Source organism: Castor canadensis, chromosome 13, assembly GCF_047511655.1.
Source record: "Castor canadensis chromosome 13, mCasCan1.hap1v2, whole genome shotgun sequence".
Lineage (NCBI taxonomy): Eukaryota > Metazoa > Chordata > Mammalia > Rodentia > Castoridae > Castor > Castor canadensis.
Genome location: NC_133398.1, coordinates 108320904 through 108344675, shown reverse-complemented (window position 1 = coordinate 108344675; position 23772 = coordinate 108320904). Strand labels below are relative to the sequence as shown.

At 39.6% G+C, this 23772-nt stretch overlaps 1 protein-coding gene and 1 non-coding gene across 2 annotated transcripts in view; both read right to left on the bottom strand.

The window, feature by feature from the left end:
• The window catches only part of Iars1 (isoleucyl-tRNA synthetase 1), a 72270-nt gene extending 53000 nt beyond the window's left edge, over nt 1-19270 (bottom strand). The window contains 4 exon segments of the mRNA XM_020161104.2: nt 15820-15902; nt 17916-18035; nt 18296-18452; nt 19147-19270. Coding sequence (XP_020016693.2) covers nt 15820-15902; nt 17916-18035; nt 18296-18452; nt 19147-19265 — 479 coding nt within the window. The 5' untranslated portion in view covers nt 19266-19270.
• Nucleotides 19271-21796: 2526 nt separating this feature from the next.
• LOC141416051 (small nucleolar RNA SNORA84) lies at nt 21797-21929 on the bottom strand. The gene has a single exon (XR_012440976.1). It is a non-coding gene; the product is annotated as a small nucleolar RNA SNORA84 (small nucleolar RNA).
• Between the last annotated feature and the right edge of the window lie 1843 nt (nt 21930-23772).

The window sequence follows — 23772 nt, the reverse complement described above, 5'->3', positions numbered from 1 at the left end:
ACATGGGAAATTCACGTGGAAATACTTGATAATACTCAAAATTATCATCACTATTAATGCTGTCATTATTATAAACATATTGCCTACTACTTCTACATTCCCTGTTGGCCTATGTGCCTTAATTTATGCCTTATGTTCCTTGGGGATAACAGGCATTCTAATACCAAGAGGTTCTGTGTGTGTGTGTGTGTGGTGCTGGGGATGCAGCACGGGGCCCTACACATGCTACATCCCCAATCCTTGGTCATTGGAGACAGGGTCCTGTTATATAAATTAGACTGGCCTCAAATTCTTAATTCTCCACCACACTTGGTTCCAGACTCCTCAAACATTGTTTTCTGAAGAGGGATCCAACATGCTGACTAGAGGGAGGAAGCAGACAGAGTGAGCTCCATAAAACAAAAGTCTTGCTGAGACACTGGAGCCACACTTGGCAGAAAAAAAACCACCAAGAAGCAAAACCCCAACATCCCAAATCCCCAGCCCACACAAAGCTTCTCCACACCACATTACACTGAGAAACCAGGAAGGCTCCCACGCCTCCAGACGCCGGCTCCAAATGTGCTTGGGAGACGCACACCAACAGGTGAGCAAATAAGTGGCACAAAGTATTCCCACAGCCACCCCTGGGATAAACCAGAATAGCCCCCTGGACAGACTGACCCCCACCCCACAAAAAAAACAAACTGAACAATAAGGAACAGAAAAGGACATGCAGCAGAGAGGGCAGGGTGCTTTGAGCGCACAGGAGAAGTGGGGAGGGGCAAGGAGCTGCTTGAACTTTCAGTAAACAAGGCCTGGAGAAGTAGAGGGCTGAGAAGCCACTGCCCCGGAGAAGGGGGAAGGGGCAGCTATCCTTGCTAACTTTTAGTAAACAGAGCCTGAAAAAGTAGCCAGCTGACAGTAGGTGGCAGATGAGCCACTGCTTGAAATAGGGCAGATAGCTGTTCACAAAGCTCATCTCCCAACTCAACCACCTGGCTAGACTACCAGGGAGCTACTGCTTAAATACCAACACCAGGACTGGATGCTGGAGGAATAACACCAGAACTACTAAGACTGAAATTCTATTGGTCCTGAACCTGGAATTTTTTTTTCATTTTCTTTTTTTTCTTTCTCTTTCTCTATAAGTGCTTGTCTTGTTCATTGTTTGTTAGTCCACCATCTCTCCCTGTTGATCTCTTTGGTTCTCCATTTTTTTCCCCTTTTTCTCTAAGTGCTTGTCTTGTTCACTGTTTGTTAGTCTGCCCTCTCTCCCAGTTGATTTCTTTTTCTTTTTTTTTTTTATTTTTTAAATTGCTTGGGTCATTTCTCCCCCCTGCCCCCACCCCCTCCCTTACCACCCACTCCCCCCCTCCACCTCCCCCTCACCCCTCAATACCCAGCAGAAACTATTTTGCCCTTATTTCTAATTTTGTTGTAGAGAGAGTATAAGCCATAATAGGAAGGAACAAGGGTCTTTGCTGGTTGAGATAAGGATAGCTATACAGGGAGTTGACTCACATTAATTTCCTGTGCGTGTGTGTTACCTTCTAGGTTAATTCTTTTTGATCTAACCTTTTCTCTAGTTCCTGGTCCCCTTTTCCTATTGGCCTCAGTTGTTTTTAAGGTATCTGCTTTAGTTTCTCTGTATTAAAGGCAACAAATGCTAGCTAATTTTTTAGGTGTCTTACCTATCCTCACCCCTCCCTTGTGTGCTCTCACTTTTATCATGTCTCCCAGTTGATTTCATTGGTTCTCTATTTTTCTTTTTCTTTTCTCTCCTTCCTTCTTGGTTTCATTAGTTTTAATATTGTAAGTTAGCTAATACTAAATTATACACAGAACAGGGACAGAAACAGCACCAAGTGGAATGATGGGAAGATGAAAAAGGGATGGAAACCATTGTTCCACCAAAAATAAATTAGTACAGGATTCAGAGGGAAATGAAGAAAACGGATACCCAATTCCAGACCCCCAAAAACCAAAGATAGGCTATTCTAAGGAACCCAAAAAAGCCCATAAGAACACCCTGAAGAAAGAAATCACTGTGAATTTTATGGAGATGTTATTAGACAAGGTCAATGAAAATGTACAGGAGGCACTCAAGAAATTCCAAGACAACAAAAATAAAGAGTATGAGAAGACACAAAACAAATAAGTGAACTCATAGGAGCCCTAAATAAATACCAAGTGAAACAGAGAACACCATAAATATGGAGATAAATGAATTAAGGCCGAAAATTGACAATATTAAAGAGGAAGTGACCCACAACACAGAAAACCTCAGAAAAAAAAAAAAAGAAACAGAACTACAAAACACAATGGAAGGCCACTCCAGCAGACTAGAACAAGCAGAAGACAGAATCTCAGAACCTTAAGAAATGGAAATTAAAGGAAAAACTGAAGAGCTATTAGTCAAATAGTTCAAGACCTGTGAGATTCCAAGATGGTGGCTAGAGGGAGGAAGCAGAAAGTGTGCCTCCTATAGTGAAATCTTGGAGAGACGCTGGAGACACACCTTGCAGGCAAAAACCACTGAGAAGAGGCAAAACTTTGACCCCTCCACACCTCCAGCCTGCACAGAGCATCTCCACTTCATGTTAAATGGAGAAACCAGGAGGGCCCCCGGGCCGCCAGTCGCCTGCACCCAGACAGCTTGGGAAGACGCGGACAAGGTGAGCTTAGCGGTACCACGGTACTCCCACAGACAACCCTGGGCCAGAGCAGCATAGCCCCCTGGACAGACTGACCTCCACCCAGGGAAAAAAGAGAAACTAAGTAATAAGCAATAAGAACAATAAAGACACGCAGGAAAGAGGGTGGGGCACACTGAGTGCCAAAGATTGGGGGAAGGGAATCCTTCCCGAAACTGTAAATAAACAAGCCGGGTGGGCCGGAGAGGCTCCAGCGGGAGCGGGGGCGCACGCCCAGCAGCCAGGAGCAGGAAAGCTTGTGAGAGTGGTGGAGGGAGGAAAATTCCACAGGAGAGAAGGGAAAACGCACCTCCCACGTGAGCTGTAAACAAACATGGCGGCCAGCAAGAGCAGCAGCACTGCCCAGTAATCAGGAGCCGGAAAGCTTGTAAAAGTGGCGGTGGGAGGAAAACTCCACAGGAGAGGGGGGAAGACCCACTTTCCATGTGAGCTGTAAACAAACACGCAGGCCTGAGAAAGCGGGTGCAGTGTCACCTGCACCAGTGTGCTTGGAAAGGGGAAAGCTTGTAGCAGCCGCTCGGCCCAGGAGAACTCTGAGTAAACAAAGCCTGCAGGACCAGATGAGTGTTAAGCTTACCCCTGAGATCTGCATAAATAAAGCCTCCAGCAACAGCAGGCTGACAGCAGCGGGCAGGCAAGCCACAGCCACAGATACCATTCACAGAACTGTCTCCAGACTCTTTTTTTTTTCTCTCTTCTCTCTCCCTACCTTTGATGAGAAAACCACCAAACTACACCTGCATGCTGAAAAACTTACTGAAACTGTATTGCATTTGAACGTAGGACACTTTGTGGGTATTTTTTTTTGTGCAGTTTTGTTCTACTTTATGTGTCCTCTTTGATGAGACAACTACAGAACAACATCTGAGGCACCTGCACACCCATGTTTATTGCGGCACTATTCACAATAGCCAAGTTATGGAAACAGCCAAGATGCCCCACCACTGACAAATGGATTAAGAAAATGTGGTATCTATATACAATGGAATTTTATGCAGCCATGAAGAACGAAATGTTATCATTCGCTGGTAAATGGATGGAACTGGAGAACATCATTCTGAGTGAGGTTAGCCTGGCCCAAAAGACCAAAAATCATATGTTCTCCCTCATATGTGGACATTAGATCAAGGGCAAACACAACAAGGGGATTGGACTTTCAGTACATGATAAAAGCGAGAGCACACAACGGAGGGGTGCGGATAGGTAAGACACCTAAAAAATTAGCTAGCATTTGTTGCCCTTAATGCAGAGAAACTAAAGCAGATACCTTAAAAGCAACTGAGGCCAATTGGAATAGGGGACCAGGAACTAGAGAAAAGGTTAGATCAAGAAGAATTAACCTAGAAGGTAACACACATGCACAGGATTAATGTGAGTCAACTCCCTGTATAGCTATCCTTATCTCAACCAGCAAAAACACTTGTTCCTTTCTATTATTGCTTATACTCTCTCTTCAACAAAAACAAACAAAGAAACAAACAAAAAAAGATCTGTGAAAGGAATATGTAAGAACTCACTGAATCCATCAAAAGACCAAACCTGAGAATCATGGGTATTGCAGGAGAAGAGATCCAAGCAAAAGATATTTGTAATATATTCAACAAAATAACAGAAAATTTCCCAAATCTAGAGAAAAGTATGCCCATCAGGTACAGGAAGCCTCCAGGACACCAAACAGACTTGACCAAAATAGAACTACCACATGACATATTATCATCAAAACAACAAACAGAGAGAATGGAGAAAGAATACTAAAGTCTGGAAGATAAAAAACAAGTAACATGCAAAGGTAAACCCATCAAAATCACAGCAGATTTCTCAATTGTATCCTTAAAAGCAAGAAGAGCATGGAATAAGGTGTTCAGGGCACTGAACGAAAATAACTTCAACACTAGGATACTCTACCCAGTAAAACTATCATTCAAAATAGATGGAGTGCACATAGGAATAAAATAAAAATAAAAAAAAATAGATGGAGCAGTAAAAGTTTTCCATGATAAGCAGAAACTAAATCAATATATGACCACCAAGCCACAACTACAAAAGTATCTTCAAGGAATCCTGCACACAGAAAATGAAAGCATACAAAACCATGAAAGGACAGGAAGTACCAAACCACAGGAGAAGAAAAGGCAAGAAGGTAGAGAATAACATTGATCAAGCTGCACACAAGCAAACCCTTAAACAACAAAGACAAAAAAATGATAGGAGTCACCACATACTTATCTACACTAACACTGAATGTTAACGGACCTAATTTCCCCATCAAAAGACACCACTTGACAAACTGGATTAAAAAAGAAGATCCAACAATCTGTTGCTTACAGGAGACCCATCTCATCGACAGAAACAAGCAATAGCTTAGGGTGAAAGGCTGGAAGAAGATTTACCAAGCCAATGGCCCCAGAAAACAGGAAGGAGTAGCAATACTTATCTCTGACAAAGTAGACTTCAAACCTACATTGATCAAACGAGATAAAGAAGGACATTCCATACTAATAAAAGGGGAAATACACCAAAAGGAAATAACAATTATCAACCTATATGCACCCAATGTCATTGTACCCAATTTCATCAAACATACTCTGAAGGACCTAAAAACATATATAAACTCCAACAGAGTGATAGTGGGAAACTTTAATACCCCCCTATCACCAATAGACAGGTCATATAAGCAAAAAAATCAATAAACAAATCCTAGAACTAAATCATACCATAGGTCAAATGGACCTAGCTGAGGTCTTCAGAACACTTCATGCAGCTTCTGCACAATATACATTCTTTTCAGCAGCCCATGCAACCTTCTAAAAACTGATCATATCTTAGAGCACAAAGCAAGCCTCAGCAAATACAAGAAAACAGAAATAATCCCAAACATTCTATCTGAACACAATGCATTAAAACCAGAACTCAACAACAAAAACAACAATAAAAAACATGCAAACAGTTGGAAGGTGAACAACACATTGCTCAATGATCCATGGGTCATTGATGAAATAAAAGAGGAAACTAAAAGGTTCCTGGAAGTTAAAATGAAAACAGAACCTGGAGATTCCAAGATGGTGGTTAGAGGGAGGAAGCAGAAAGCGTGCCTCCTAAAGTAAAATCTTGGAGAGACGCTGGAGATACACCTTACTGGAAAACTACTGAGAAGAGGCAAAACTTTGACTCCTCCACACCTGCAGCCTATGCATAGCATTCCCACTTCACGTTATATGGAGAAACCAGTAGGGCTCCTGCACTGCCGCCAGATGCCAGCACCGAGACCGCTTGGGAAGAAGCAGACCGCAGGTGAGCTAAGCATCACGCAGTACTCCCACAGACAACCCTGGGCCAAATCAGCACAGCTCCCTGGAAAGACTGACCCACAACCCAGGGAAAAAAAAAACTGAATAATAAGCAATAACAACAAAAAAGACACGTAGCAAAGAGGGCAGGGCGCCCTGAGCATCGAAGAGGTGGGGAGGGGAAGTGCCTCACAGAACTGTAAATAAACAAGCCGGGCCAGAGAAGGCAGGAGTGGCAGCACACACCCAGCAGCAACCAGGAGCGGCAAAGCTTGCAAAAGTGGCAGTGAGAGGAAAACTCCACAGGAGAGGGGGAAGGCCCACTTCCCAAGTGAGCTGTAAATAAACACGCCGGTCTGAGAAAGTGGGTGCAGCATCACCTCCCCCAGTGTGCTTGGAAAAGGGAAAAGCTTGTAGCAGTGGCGGTTGTGCCCAGGAGAACTCTAAGTAAACAAAGCCTGCAGGGCTAGGTGAGTGTTAAGTTCACTTCTGAGATCTGCATAAATAAAGCCTCCAGCAACAGCAGGCTGACAACAGTAGGCAGAAGAGCTGCAACCTCAGTTAGCCATTCACAGAACTGTATCCAGACTCTTTTTTTTCTCCCTACCTTGGATAAGCCAACAACTGAACTACACCTGCATGCTGAAAAACTTACTGAAACTGTATTGCATTTGAACTTGGGACACTTTGTGTTTTTTTGTTTTGTTTTGTTTGTTTGTTTTCCCCTTTGATGAGACAACAACAGAACTATTTCTGACACACCATCTCCAGGATTGGAGGCTGAGGGACTAACACCAAAATTGTTAAGACTGAAACTCTACTGCATTTGAACTTGGAGATTTTTTAATTTTTAAAAATTATTTTTATTTATTTATTTATTTTTGTCTCAATCCTGTCTCTGTCTCTCTAATGCCTGTTCAGCTTACTGTTCATTAGTACACTATCTCTCCCTGTTTATAACTTTGAAATCTGTTTGTTTGTTTTGGTTTTTTTCTTTGTTTACTTGTTTTTCCCTCTCCTCTCAACCTACCATTCTAAATATCACCATTGCTGTTATTACAACCTAGAAAATACTTACTTGCACACAGTACGGGGCAATAACACCACCAAGGGCAATGATGGGAAGACAGAAAAAACAGGGAAACCAGTTTCCCCAGAGGAAAAAATTAGTATAGGAACCAGAGGGAAATGAAGAAAACAGATACTCAGATCGAGACTCCAACAAAATGAAGATAAACTATGCTGAAGAAGCCAATGAAGCCAACAAGAATAATCTAAAAGAACTACTACAGGTAATCAATGAGAATTTTATAGAGATGATACTGGTTATGCTCAACCAAAATGTACAGGAGACATTCAAGAAATTCCAAGAAAACAAAAATAGAGAATTTGAAAAAGCACAAGAAGAAATAAAAGAAACCATAGAAGCACTGTAAAATCAGGAACTAGAAAAGGATGCCCACTATCTCCATTCCTATTCAACATAGTACTGGAATTCCTAGCTAGAGCAATTAGGCAAGAAGAAGGAACAAAAGGAATACAATAGGTAAAGAAACTTCAAAATATCCCTATATGCAGATGATATGATCCTATACCTGAAAGACCCAAAAAACTCTACTGAAAAGCTCCTAGACACCATCAACAGCTATAGCAAGGTAGCAGGATATAAAATCAACACAGAAAAATCATTAGCATTTCTATACATTAATAATGAGCAGACTGAGAAACAATATATGAAAACAATTCCATTTACAATAGCCTCAAAAAAAATCAAATACCTAGGTGTAAACCTAACAAAAGATGTGAAAGACCTCTACAAGGAAAACTATACACTTCTGAAGAAAGGCATTGAGGAAGACTATAGAAAGTGGAGATCTCCCATGCTCATGGATTGGTAGAATCAACATAGTAAACATGTCTATACTCCCAAAAGTAATCTACATGTTTAATGCAATTCCCATCAAAATTCCAATGACATTCATTAAAGAGATTGAAAAACTTACGGTTAAATTTATATGGAAACACAAGAGGCCATGAATAGCCAAGGCAATACTCAGTCAAAAGAACAATGCTAGAGGTATCACAATACCCAACTTCAAACTATATTACAAAGCAATAACAATAAAAACAGCATGGTACTGGCACAAAAACAGACATGAAGACGAGTGGAACAGAATAGAGGACCCAGATATGAAGCCACACAACTATAACTAACTTATCTTTGACAAAGGCACTAAAAATATACGATGGAGAAAAGATAGCCTCTTCAAGAAAAACTGCTGGGAAAACTAGTTAGCAGTATGCACAAAACTGAAAATAGATCCATGAATATCACCCTATATCAATATTAACTCAAAACGGATCAAGGATCTTAGTATCAGACCCTAAACTCTAAAGTTGGTACAGGAAAGAGTAGGAAATATTCTGGAATTAATAGGTATAGGGAAGAACTTTCTCAATGGAACCCCAGCAGCACAGCAACTAAGAGACAGCATAGACAAATGGGAGTTCATAAAACTAAAAACCTGCTGTTCAAGAAAAGAAATGGTCTCTAAACTGAAGAGACCACCCTCAGAGTGGGAGAAAATATTTGCCAGCTACACATCAGACAAAGGACTGATAACCAGAATATACAGGGAACTTAAAAAACTAAATTCTCCCAAAATTAATGAACCAATAAAGAAATGGGCAAGTGAACTAAACAGAACTTTCTCAAAAGAAGAAATTCAAATGGCCAAAAAACACATGGAAAAATGCTCACCATCTCTAGCAATAAAGAAAATGCAAATTAAAACCACACTAAGATTCCACCTCACCCTTTTTAGAATACCCATCATTAGCAACACCACTAACAACAGGTGTTGGTGAGGATGTGGGGAAGAAGGAACCCTCTTACACTGTTGGTGGGAATGTAAACTAGTACAACCACTCTGGAAAAAAATTTGGAGGCTACTTAAAAATCTAAACATGGATCTACCATATGATCCAGCAATACCACTCTTGGGGATATATCCAAAAGAATGTGACACAGGTTACTCCAGAGGCACCTGCACAGCCATGTTTATTGCAGGACTATTCACAATAGCCAGGTTATGGAAATAGCCAAGATGCCCCACTACTGATGAATAGATTAAGAAAATGTGGTATCTATACACAATGGAATTTTATGCAGCCATGAAGTAGAACGAAATGTTATCATTCGCTGGTAAATGGATGGAATTGGAGAACATCATTCTGAGTGAGGTTAGTCTGGCCCAAAAGACCAAAAATCATACGTTCTCCCTCATATGGGGACATTAGATCAAGGGCAAACACTACAAGGGGATTGGACTTTGATCACATGATAAAGCAAGAGCACACAAGGGCGGTATGAGGATAGGTAAGACACCTAAGAAACTAGATGGCATTTGTTGCCCTCAACACAGAGAAACTAAAGCAGATACTTTGGGGCAACTGAGGCCAATGGGAGAAGGGGACCAGGAACTAGAGAAAAGGTTAGTTCAAGAAGAATTAACTTAGAAGGTAACACATATGCACCGGAAATCAATGCAAGTCAACTCCCTGTATATCTATCCTTATCTTAACTGGATAAAACCCTTGTTCCTTCCTATTATTGCTTATACTCTCTCTTCAACAAAATTAGAGATAAGGGCAAAATAGTTTCTGCTGGGTAGTGAGGGGGTGGAGGGGAGAGGGAGGGGGCAGTGAGGGAAGGGAGGAGGTGTGGGAAGGCGGGAGAAAAAAATAAAAAGAAAACCTGACCTAACAGAATCTATGGGACACAGCAGAGGCAGTCCTGAGAGGAACGCTTATAGCCATGAGTGCATATATTAAAAGGACAGAAAGATCTGAAATCAATGACCTAATGCTATATCTCAAACTCCTAGAAAAACAAGAACAAGTAAATCCCAAAACCAGCAGGAGAGAAATAATTAAAATAAGGGCCAAAATCAATGAAAAAGAAAGAAACAAAACACACAAAGAATCAATGAAACAAAAAGTTGGTTCTTTGAAAAGATAAATAAGATTGACAGACCTCTGGCAAACCTGACTAAAATGAGAAGAGAAAAAACCCAAATCAGTAAGATTAGAAATGCAGAAGGGGAGATAACAACAAACATCATGGAAATCCAGGAAATCACCAGACACTACTTTGAGAACCTGTATTACAATAAATTTGAAAATCTTGAAGCAATGGACAGATTTCTAGATGCTTATGACCATCTAAATTGAACCAAGAGGAGTATAACCACCTGAATAGATCCTTAACACAAAATGAAATTGAAGCAGCAATCAAGAATCTCCTAAAAAAGAGAAATCCAGGACCTGATGGATTCTTAAAGGTCTATCAGACCTTTAAAGAAGAACTAATACCAACTCTCCTTAAACTGTTCCACAAAATATAAAGGGAAGGAAAACTGCCTAACTCATTTTTTGAAGCCAGTATTACATTCATCCCAAAACCAGACAAAGACACCTCCAAAAAGGAGACCTACAGGCCAATCTCCTTAATGAACATTGATGCAAAAATCTTCAATAAAATAATAGGAAAACGAATCCAACAACACACCAGAAAGATCATTCACCACGACCAAGTTGGCTTCATCCCCGGGATGAAGGGATGGTTTTATATACTTAAATCTATAAATGTAATACAGCACATTAACAGAAGCAAAGACAAAAACCATTTGATCTGAATAGATGCAGAAAAAGCCTTCGACAAGATCCAACACCATTTCATGATAAAAGCTTAAGAAAGCTAGGAGTAGAAGGAAAGTACCTCAACATTATAAAGGCTATATATGACAAACCTACAGCCACATCTTACTTAATGTTGAAAGAAAAACTGAAACCATTTCCCCTAAGATCAGGAACGAGACAAGGGTGCCTACTATCCCCATTCCTATTCAACACAGTACTGGAATTCCTAGACAGAGCAATTTGGGAAGAAGAAGAAATAAAAGGAAAGCAAATAAGGTAAAGAAACTGTCAAAATATCCCTGTTTGCAGACAATATGATCCTATACCTGAAAGACCCAAAAAATTCTACCCAAAAACTCCTAGATACCATAAACTGCTACAGCAAGGTGGCAGGATACAGAATCAACTTACAAAAATCTTTAGTGTTTGTATACACCAATAACGAACAAACTGAGAAAGAATATATGGAAACAATTCCATTTACAATAGCCTCAAAAAAATTAAATACCAAGGAGTAAACTTAACAAAGGATGTGAATGACTTCTACAAGGAGAGCTACAAACTGTGTAAGAGACAGAGGAAGACTACAGATGGTGAAGAGATCTCTGTGCTCATGGATTAGTAGAATCAACATGCAAAAATGGCTATACTACCAAAAGCAATCTATATGTTTAATGCAATTCCCATCAAAATCCCAATGACACTAAATGAGACTGAAAAATCTACCTTAAAATTCATTTGGAAACACAAGAAACCGAAAACAGCCAAAGCAATACTCAGCAAAAAGAGCAATGATGGAAGTATCACAATATCTGACTTTAAACTGTATTACAAAGCAATAGCAATAAAAACAGGATGGTACTGACACAAAACAGACATGAAGACCAGGGGAACAGAACAGAGGACCTGGATATGAATCCATACAACTATACCCACCTTATTTTTGACAAAGGCGCTCAAAATATACGATGGAGAAAAGACAGCCACTTCAACAAATGTTGTTGGGAAAAGTGGTTATCTGTCTGCAAAAAACTGAAACTAGATCCATGTTTATCACCCTGTACTGACATCAAGGACCTTAATGTTAGACCCAAAACTCTGAAGTTGGTACAGGAAAGAGCAGGAAACACTCTGGAAGTAATAGGTATAGGCAAGGACTTCCTCAGCAGAACTCCAGCAGCTCAGCAACTAAGAGAAAGGATGGACAAATGGTCTCTAAACTGAAGAGACCACCCTCAGAGTGGGAGAAAATATTTGCCAGCTACACATCAGACAAAGGACTGATAACCAGAATATACAGGGAACTTAAGAAACTAAACTCTTCCATAATCAATGAACCAATAAAGAAATGGGCAAGTGAACTAAACAGAACTTCCTCAAAAGAAGAAATTCAAATGGCCAAAAAACACATGAAAAAATGCTCACCATCTCTAGCCATAAAGGAAATACAAATCAAAACCACACTAAGATTCCACCTCACCCCTGTTAGAATAGCCATCATTAGCAACACCACCAACAACAAGTGTTGGCGAGGATGCGGGGAAAAAGGAACCCTCTTACACTGTTGGTGGGAATGTAAACTAGTACAACCACTCTGGAAAAAAATTTGGAGGCTACTTAAAAAGCTAAACATTGATCTACCATTTGATCCAGCAATACCACTCTTGGGGATATACCCAAAAGAATGTGACACAGGTTACTCCAGAGGCACCTGCACACCCATGTTTATTGTGGCACTATTCACAATAGCCAAGTTATGGAAACAGCCAAGATGCCTCACCACTGACGAATGGATTAAGAAAATGTGGTATCTATACACAATGGAAATTTATGCAGCCATGAAGAAGAACGAAATGTTATCATTCGCTGGTAAATGGATGGAATTGGAGAACATCATTCTGAGTGAGGATAGCCTGGCCCAAAAGACCAAAAATCATACGTTCTCCCTCATATGTGGACATTAGATCAAGGGCAAACACAACAATGGGACTGGACTTTGAGCACATGATAAAAGCTTTAGCACACAAGGGAGGGGTGAAGATAGATAAGACACCTAAAAAATTAGCTAGCATTTGTTGCCCTTAACGCAGAGAAACTAAAGTAGATACCTTAAAAGCAACTGAGGCCAATAGAAGAAGGGGACCAGGAACTAGAGAAAAGGTTAGATCAAAAAGAATTAACCTAGAAGGTAACACCCACGCACAGGAAATTAATGTGAGTCAACTCCCTGTATAGCTATCCTTACCTCAACCAGCAAAAACCCTTGTTCCTTCCTATTATGGCTTATACTCTCTCTACAACAAAATTAGAAATAAGGGCAAAATAGTTTCTGCTGTGTACTGAGGGGGTGGGGGTGAGGGGGAGGGAGCAGAGTGGGTTGTAAGGGAGGGGGTGGGGGCAGGGGGGAGAAATGACCCCAGCCTTGTATGCACATATGAATAATAAAATAATAAGAAAAACAAAAACCAAAAACCAAAAAACACCACGAACAACAGGTGTTGGTGAGGATGTGGGGAAAAAGGAACCCTCGTACACTGTTGGTGGGAAAGCAAGCTAGTACAACCACTCTGGAAAATAAAATGGAGGCTTCTTAAAAATCTAAACATGGATCTACCATTTGATCCAGGAATCCCACTCCTGGGGATATAGTCAAGGAATGTGACACAGTTACTCCAGAAGCACCTACACACCCACGTTTATTGCAGCACTATCACCATAGCCAAGTTATGGAAACAACCAAGATGCCCCACTACTGATGAATGGATTAAGAAAATATGGTATTTATACACAGTGGAATTTTACTCAGCCATGAAGAATGAAATCTTATCATTTGCAAGTAAATGGATGGAGCTGGAGAACATCATTCTGAGCAAGGATAGCCAGGCTCAGAAGACCAAAAATTGTATGTTCTCCCTCATACGCAGACTTTAGATCTAGGGCAAATACAGAAGTGTGGGTGGACCTGGGTCACATGATAAAGGGAAAGCACACAGAAGTGGTATTGGATAGGTAAGAAACCCAAAACATGAAAGTATTTGATGTCCCCTCTGCAGAGGAAGTAATACAGAAACCTTAAAGCAGTAGAATTCAATGAGAAGGGGATCAGGAACTAGTGAAATGGTCATTTAGAGATGAATCAACTTGGGATGTAACACATTTGTACATGGAATCAATGTGAGGAATCTCTCTGTATAGCTATCCTTATGTCAACTAGCAAAAATGCTTTGTCTTTCTTATTAATGCTTATGCTTTCTCCTCAACAAAATTAGAGAAGGGCAGAACAGATTCTGCCTGGAAGCAAGGGCGGGTGGGGAGGTGGGGTTGGGTAGGGGGAGAAATGGCTCAAACAATGTATGCACATGTGAATAACTGAATAAAAAAATTTTTTTTCCTCCAGATCCAAGCCTATTTTATACAACTTGAGGACTAGGATTTACAACTATACTGACAGACATGGTAGGTGCTAGCCTCATCTACATATCTGCATGCCAATTTTTTTTTTTTTTTGGTGATACTGGGATTTGAAGTCTGGGCTTCTTACTTACTAGGCAGGTACTCTACTTAAGCCATGCCCCCAGTCCTGTAATTTTTAATTTTTGAAAATTTAGACATTTCAATTCTTTCAACTAAAAAATTCACTTTCTCACACTAACCACATTTAAGTGCTCAACAGTCCTAATCTTTTTGACGTTTAGCAAAACACCTGCAACTTAAAAATAAATTATTCATTTTGCAATACTAGAGATCAAACCTAGGGCCTTGTACATGACAGGCATTCTATCACTGAGCTATATCGCACAGGCTGGTCTTGAACGCCTAGGTTCAAGCAATCAGCTTCCCAAGCAGCTCCCAAGTAGTCTACTCCCAAGTAGACTATAAGTGTGTGCCATCATGCCTGGCAAAATAAGATTTTTACATGCTCTAATTGTGGGAACTTCACCTGCTCAGTGAATAGGGATCCCTCTATCCAAAGTCTCGAATGCCAGAGCATCTAACTGGCTTCCCACTCTGGGATAAGTGGGCCTGGAAATAGATCCCAAGGAGGAGGTCATAATTGGAAGGTCTGAAGAACTTTCCCAGGGTATCTAGCACCTCAAAGGACTTACATCAAGCATCTGCAACAGATCCTAAGCTAAGAGAAATGTGAGAAGGTATATAAGAAGAAAATAAGAGCCACAAGCAGCTACAAGGCAATGTAAAGGAGTTAATCTGACAAAACAGCTTTGCAGCCAGGCATGTCAGTACACACCTGTACTTGGGTCACAGAGGCAGGAGGATTATGAGTTTGAGGCCAGCCTGGGCTACCTGAGACCCTGTCTCAAAAAACCATCTCAGTGGTAGAGTGTTTGCGTAGAATTTGGAAGGCCCTAGGTTCAATCCCCAGTGCAAAAAAAAAAAAATCACAAACATAAAACAGCTTTGCAACTTACTTGTACCTATACTTGTATGCATAATTTACTAAAAGACTGAATCATATACCTTAGGCAGTTTGCAACAATACTGATGTTCCCTGTGTGCTTTGCAATGATTCTTAGACAACTGTAGGAGGTCCAACTTAAACACCTATCAAATTGGCCCTGCTTCTGTTGTCTTATGATGGTAAAAAGAAATTTCATTTGGAACTATTATGGAATGGTGACTTTACTGTATAACTTCTTTCAGCATTAAATTCAAGCATACCATCTCTTATGCTTAATTCCACTTCTGGATAAAACCACTTCTGAAGGACTGGAAGCATGGCTCAAGTGATAGAGCACCTTTCTAGCAAGTTCAAACCTCAGCATTGTAAAAAAAAAAAAAAAAAAACCAACTTCTGAAAACCATTTTTTCCTAAGTTTGGCACAAACATAGGAAATGCTGACAAAAATATTTTTTTTGACAGAAACTTTTAGTTGACATTAGGACATTTATATTCTTTATTCTACTAAATGATGTAGAAATACTGCTGTTCAGTCTACTGGGGCTCTTATGTGCTACAAAATATATGCATGCCCTACTGTATTTCTCAAGTCCAAAATCTTCTGAATTCAAAAACACCTGTTCCCCCAAACAAGTAACTAATTCATTCTAGCACACCTTTCCACTGACTAATGCAACAGAATATTCATCATATTTACAACTTTAAATAAACCTACCAGACAGATTCCATGAATTGTGGATACAGAGTTTTGTAGTCATTGTCAAAGTCAATCCATCGGCCAAGTCTTGTCACAGTAGACTTTAAAAGTATGAATATTAAAGCAGTATTAGGAAACAGTATTTATTATTGTCTACCATGTTTTACAACTATCACTACACATAATTTTGAGAAATTACAACAATCAATGGTTCAAGTCAGCTTCTACTTCAAACAACTCACTATGCAAGATTAAAACCCAGTTAGTTGTCTTGGCAGCCACCTATATACAAATACTATGATTTGTAAGTATAAATATTTATGTATGAAAGTTGACAAAACCACCATTTGACAAACACCAGAGAAATAACCTTTACTATCAAGAATCATCAGTCATGCTAAAATTATTGAAAGTAGCATATGAATATTTGCAAAGAATATGCCTTATGAGATACTTATTAATTACAAAGAAAAAGCTACAACTTTACAAAGGAAAAACCTGACAGGTAGCACATTAATTAAGCAAAATTATCATTAATGAGACATGCAACAACATATGCCTCATAACATGATACACTGAGAAGGGCACGACATCAATTTTGAGATATGCTTACCCAAAATGCATATCCTAAATTGAATCATGAGGAAATATTAGATATTGAGGGTCATTCCATAAAATAACTTGCCTGCATTCTTTAAGTGACAAGGTGGCAGCTGGGGTATAGCTCAGTGGTTGAGTATTTGCTGAGCCCACATCAGGCCCTGGATTCAATCCCCAGGAATACACACACCTACACCCACACACACCAACACACAGCAAGGTCAGAAAAGACAAGGAAGATTTTTTTCTTATGTTCTGTATGGAAAGAAAGTATGCAGAAGGGTGATCCTGGATTGGCTCTTGGAACAGAAATAAAAATGAGTGGGACAAACTGGTGAAATTCAAATAAGATCTGCAATATTTTATCAACATTAATAAAAAGCAATAGCTTTTGCAATTATATATGTTACTGAAGATGTAAGCAATTGGAAAAGGTGGAAGAAAAATGTAGAGAAGTGTTTCAAACCATACTTGCAATTTTTTAATATATAAGAAACTATTTCAAAATGAAAGTTCAAACTTTTTTTTTCAAAGAGAAAAAAGAAAAGGCCTATATTCAGGCTTATACTCATACTAATCACGATTTTTCCCTACTAGTGATCAAGTAAGAAAGTTGAGGGAGAAATGAGCTCTCACTTTCATGTTGATGAAATCAAATCTTACATGCCAGTGAAGTGAAGCTACTCAAGGTTTATGGACAGAACAGCATGAGGAACAGTGTCATGAGAGAGAGAGTGTGGTAGCCTGAGTGGAAAAAGGAAGAAACTGGTTAGAAGATTGTTTTAGAAAAGATGATGGTGAAGGACAGGCTAGAGAAAGGTTGTAGGAATGAAACAATGAGATACTGTGAAGAAAAACTCACTAGGATTTGGTGCCTGATGTGATCATGGTGATTAATGTTTAAAGACCAGAGAATATCCATTGGCAGATTAGGGAATTCTAAAGAAGAGTCAGTTTGAGTGGTTGAAGGTAAAGGCAGACATGCTTTTGTTATACAGACACACCAAGCTAGTCTAGGTGGCAGAGAGGAAACAGGGAGCTTTGTTCCCAAGCCCAGAAAAATAAGAGGGCAGGAATACTGCAGCTGTGGAGCTCTATTACTAAGTAGTGGGCAACAGAGAAGTCAAATTAATATAACAAAAAGAGGTCAATTTGAATTTTTAAAACTATGAATTGTTACACTGGACTATTTAAGTCTGTTTGCTAAGAACAGTGTTATTCTCATCACATACTGTGGGCAGGCAGGAGATTAAGTATGGAAGACCAATCAAGCACAAAGAAATTAGGAAAAATGAGGGTCTAGTTCAGGCTGACAGGGTTGGAGGTGGAAACTAAGGAGCCTGTCCAGGTACACATAACATAAAGAGGAGGGTCAATCCCTCTATGTCATGACCTCACATGGACAACCATACTTTTGAGAACATCTCATATAAAGCACAAAGGAGCATAAACCATTTCAATTCCCACTTAAAACCCAAACTTTCTGTTGATTCTACTGAAAACAACCCACATACCTTCCACTCACTAGAGTATCTCATCACAATTGTTCGGCACTGATTGTTATACTCTGCAATCCCAATTTTGGCTACATCCTCTGGTCCTCTGATTCCCAGCGTCTTATCAATTTCATATTCCTGAAAATTTGTGGTAAGATCATTAACATCCCTGCCTTATCAAACAGATACAACAAAACAACTCTAGAAAATAAAACAGCTTTAAAAAAACATTAGTTCTCAGAAAATCTACAGAGAAAATGAACTATAAATAATATTATGGAAATGAAGTAAAGGAAGTCTGACATAGTTAAAATCCATCATACATTAACACATTACATGATGAAATGTAATGCTTATAAAAATATCAGAACATTAGAAGGCTGGAGATTCAAACATACCACAGGTAAGCCATGGCAATCCCATCCAAATCTTCTGTCAACATGAAACCCACTCTGGTGAGCATATCTTGTAACTATATCTTTAATTGTTCCTGCAAGTATATGTCCATAGTGAGGCAGTCCAGTTGCAAAAGGAGGCCCATCATAAAAGGTAAATCTATCAGAAGTAATAAAAACAATTAAACTCATTTTAAAATAGCAAAAATTTAGGACAACATTTTTGTATAAATAGCTCTATCACAGTAATGTGTTTAAGGGAAGTGAAGCAGGAAGAGCAGGAAATTCAAACATAGTTAGATATTTACTGGAGGTCCTACCTTTAGAAAGACTGCTAGTTATGACAGAGCTGTGGAGATTGCCATTCTACTAACCATTTTTTATTTGTTATTTCCATGACATAAGGCAAGTTATTAATCCTAACCCTGAGTTATCTCATTAGTAAAACAGGGCAGTAGACATCTATCTCATAAAAGTTTTTAAGCAGAGAAGACATAATAAAAACAGTGATTAAAGGACTACACTTTTAGGTAAAGGGAGACTAGAGGCAGGAAGTTGTATGGAAGATATGTATGGAGTCTTACACTTAGGTATCAGTGCTAAGTGAGAGTGGAGATGATAGAGGTGGGAAAGAAGAGGGTGGTATAGAAACTCTATTGAGATGACCTCTTAAAACTGTCCTCATAACTAAAAACTCACACATTCAAAGTTTATCTGCTTCCAAATATCCATTATATAGAAAGCTGGGAGACTCTGGGAACACAATGATGAATAAAGGGTTCTGCTTTAGTGGAACTCAATCTAAGAAATGACTACTCTAAAAAACTCCACCTTCACCAAAGAAATTCACATACTTTGGCCTATGTTTTGATTGCTTTAAGCATTCTTGAAAACAATTAAATTTGGACCAGAACTGCAAGATTTTCTCTTCTTCAGCAGGAAAACTGATGTTTTCTGGGACTTGTTGAACCATTCTGTTGCTGTAAGAGAAATCAAATTTACTTGTCACAGATAAATCTAGGAATAGCAGCATAGTATATTAAAATGAGTGTATGTACCACTATCTCTATAAATGCATTAACATTAAAGGCTTTATTGGGTTAAATTCACATCCCACAAAGTGCACCCTTTGCAAGTGTACAGTTAGTGGTTAGTATATTTGCAAAATTGTGCAATCATCCCCACTATCTAATTTCAGAATATTTTCAATCCCTCCCACCCCAATCATTAGCAATCACATCCTCTCTTCCTTTAGCCCCTGGCAATCACGAATCTTCTTTCTGACTCTATAAAGATTTGCCTATTCTAGACGTTTCATATAAATGGTAAGATTTATATGAACCATCTGTATGTGGCCTATTGTTTCTGGCTTCATTTCCTTAGCATGTTTTCTTCCATGCAGTAACATTATTCATTCCTCTTTACTTTCTATAGCTGAATCACATCCCATTGTTTGGAAATGCCACATTTTGCTTATTCATCACTCCCTAGGCACTGGGATGGTTTCCACTTTTGGGCTTCTATGATGAACGCGTTATGAATATTCAGGTACAGTGTCCATGTGGACAAACATTTTCATGTCTCTTGGGTATATAGCTAAAAGTGGAATTTCTGGGTCATATGTTACTCTGTATGAACAGGGATGGCAACCTCTCCATATCCTCCATGACACTACTTATTGTCTACCTTTGAATTACAGCTATTTTAGAGAGGACGAAGTAGTATGTAATTGCAGTTTTGATTTATATTTCCCTAATGACTAATGATGTTGGTATCTTTTTCGATGTGCTTAGTGGCCATTTGTGTAGCTTCTTTGGATAAATGCTTATTTATCCTTTGCTTTTTTTGTTGTTGTTGTTGTACTGTGGTTTGAACTCATGGCCTCACACTTGCTAGGCAGGTACTCTCCCACTTGAGCCAAGCCCCCAGCCTTATCCTTTGCTGTTTTGTTAATTGGTTTGTCTTTTTTTGGAGTGGGGACAGTACTGAGGTTTGAACTCAGAGACTTGTGCATGCTAGGCAGGCACCCTACCACTTGAGCTACACCCCCAGCCCTTTTTGGTTTTAGTTATTTTTCAAATAAGATCTCGCATTTTGCTAAGCAGGTTTGTACTACAATCCCATTTGTACTTCCCTTATTGCTAGAATGACAGGGACTTAATACTACATTCAGTTTTTTTATTAGCCGAGATGGGGTCACTTGAACTTTTTTGCCTGGGTTGGCCTCAAAATTCAGTCTTCCGGATCTTTGCCTCCCAAGTAGCTAGGATTAAAGGCATGAGCCACTGTGCCTGGTTCTCTTCCTCCTCAATGCCTATTTATTCTTATTTAAAATTCTAAATGAGCTAGGGGTGTGGTTCAAGTGGTAGAGTACCAGCCTGTCAAGCACAAGGTCCTGAAGTCAAACCCCAACATTGCCAAAAAAAAAAAAAATCTAAATAAGTTGTTGATCAGATTTGCAAGCTAACATCTGATTAGGGAACAGGATTACTAATAATGAGGAAACAAAGAACATGAAAAACCTTTAGTACTCAAAAATCACAACAGTCTGGTATAACTGTCTCTAGGAGAAAGAAGCCCCACATATTTCAACCTACTCTGAAAGCAATGAAAGCAAAACAGTATAAGCATAGCAATTGACTCAGGCTGTCAAAAACATTTGTGATAAGTAGTATCTTTCCTTTTATTCTCATTAATTTTTCAGATGCAAGAATATCTTAAAGTTCTTTTTTTAATAAGTTAAAAGGAAAACAAGAACAGGTGGGTCATTTAACTAACATAGCCATTTCCAATCAGAGTACACCATTGAACAATATTAAATAGAAGTTGTAAGGCATTTTGCCTCAACTGTCATTACAACTTCCAGCCTTTCAAAGATGGAAAGAAGTACTATTTTCTGCCTTACTGATTTATTAAGGGTCCGATTGGCTCAGCAGCTACCTTAATCAGAAGCCAACTTGAAATTATGCAGTTGTACAATAAGACTAATATTATTGTTCTTATTAAGGGGGTGGGAGGAGAGGGAGGGGGCAGGAGGTAGGGGGGAGAAATGACCCAAGCAATGTATGCACATATGAATAACTGAATAAATTTAAAAAATTTACTGTTATAAAAGGTTAAAAAAAAAGGCTAATAGGTCTTTAGATATCAACACACTCATTTCTGTGACTTCTAATCTGCTCTGTGGTAGCTCTTGTATATGGGAGCTCATTAGAGATATAGACTCACTATCCCCAGCCAGGACCCTGGAGTCAGAACCTGCATTTACCAAGATCCCTAGATTAGCATTAAGACCAAAGTTTGACCACTCTCATATGGTTCTGACAATTATTCACAATATCTAATCAAGCTTTGTCTCTTTTTGAGAAAATAAGGTTTCTGAGAACAGGGAACATGGCTTTCTTTCACTGAATTTTCTAGGGTGTCTCTGCCACTCTAAAAGATTAAGAGTCCCCAGTACAATGTCAAATTCAAAGACCCAGTATTTGACTGTTTCAGGAAGAACCATGTACCAATGATCGGGCTATGGCAGCTGCTGAGGAGAAACAGCAGTCATGCATAAATCACAGGATTGCTCTAGCCCACTGTATCCACTGGACAGTCATACCTGAACAATAGTCTCCAGCAACCACAGGGCAAAGGGAGGGGCAGGTGAACATTTCCAGTTATGCACAAGGATGTCTCCCCCTTTTCTTCCGTCTTAATATATTCCAGGCCTCCTACCCTTCACCATTTCACAACTCCCTGGGCCACCTTTGCCTCAACTTCCAGTTCAGAAGTTCCTAGACTACACTCCTGAACCACCACTTGAGTACCTCAACCTACCTTGAAAAAGCATACTGAAACATTCTGGTTAAAAAAAATCTCAAGATCTTTCTTTCCTTCTTTCCTTCCTTCATTCCATCTCTCCATCCCTTCCTTTTTCACTCCCTCCCTCCCTTTTTTCCCTTGGTGTTGCTGGGAGTTGAACTCAGGGCTTTGTATTTGGTAGGCAGGCACTCTACCATTTGAGTCACTTTGCAGGCCGTAAAATCTCAGAATCTTGTTGAGACTGGTGTTTTACACCTATCATACCAGCACTCAGGAGGCTGAGGTAGGAAGGTTTCAGTAGTTTGAGCCCAGCTCAGGCTACATAGCAAGGCTGTCCCCAAAACAAGCAAACCTAAGGATCATAATTGCTACAACAGATTTCTCTTTTTTAACTCAGTTTCAGTGATTCCACTACTCTTCCCATTATCTATTATCTCGACACTTGAGAGTATCTTGATATTACCGAAATGATGACCTCATCCAATTACCTACTAACACATGAGCATTCTACCTCTAAGTCTGTTTCTCAGTTCCTTTCTCCTTTTGCATACCCAGTCTTCTTACCCTGTTACATTAATCTTTTTTTTTTTTGGTGGAACTGGTATTTGAACTTAGGGCTTTACACTTACAGAGCAGGTGCTCTACCAGTTGAGCCACACCTGCAATCCATTTTGATCTGGTTATTTTGGAGAAGGGGTCTTGAGAACTATTTACCAGGGCTGACCTCAAACCTTGATCCTCCTGATCTCAGCCTCCCAAGTAGCTACACCCGGCCACATTAATCAAATTTAACCCCACAGGAGGCCCATCCCAAGCCTTTTCTCACTTTATTAACAGCTAACATGTGTGAATTCTGCACACAGATATTCATGTGAGAAAGTTGATGATACCAAGATGAAAGCTTTCCGGTCAGATCCAGACAAAATTGAGCTGGGGTTCTTTAGGGGGAGTGCGCACATCTGAAGTTCTTTCTCAAGGATTTTCTAAATGCTCAAAAGAGGGGCTGGGGCCCTGGGCTCAATTCCCAGCACCTAGATAAATAAATATATCAGACAAGATGCTCTTGACAGAACACTTGCCCAGGAATGGTTCCTCCACCAAAGAGCTAACACCAATTTCTGCCTTGGGTCTCCAAGACCAGTGGATTCTGTATCCTAGTAGCTTACACAAATTTGTCCCTTTTTCTTTCTCTTTAAATAGTCCTCTTGCCTGGACCTCCTAAAACATGACCACAGTTTGCTATGACATGTATATTCCCACTGCAATGCTCTACTACTCCCAAAGAAATGTCATTATTCTTTGGAGGAGCTCCCTCTCATTGTTATTTAGGTTGGCACATGGAAGCATTATTTCTATAAACAATGGAAAACAATTTAAAGATAACTAAAGTAAACTCAATAAACTGAATACCACACAGCCAGTAAAAGTAATAAGTTGGTGAATATATAAAATATAGTTTCCCTGGGCTAGGATTGTAGGTCACTGATAGACTAGCATGAAGTCTGGCATTTGCAAAACCCTAGGTTGGATCTCCAGGAATGCCAAATACCAAGACAACCAATCAACCAACCAAACAAAAACCGCTCAGAACAGGTGCTGGTGGCTCATACTTATAATCCTAGCTACTTGGGAGGCAGAGATAGAAGGATCTCAGTTTCAGTCTAGCCCAG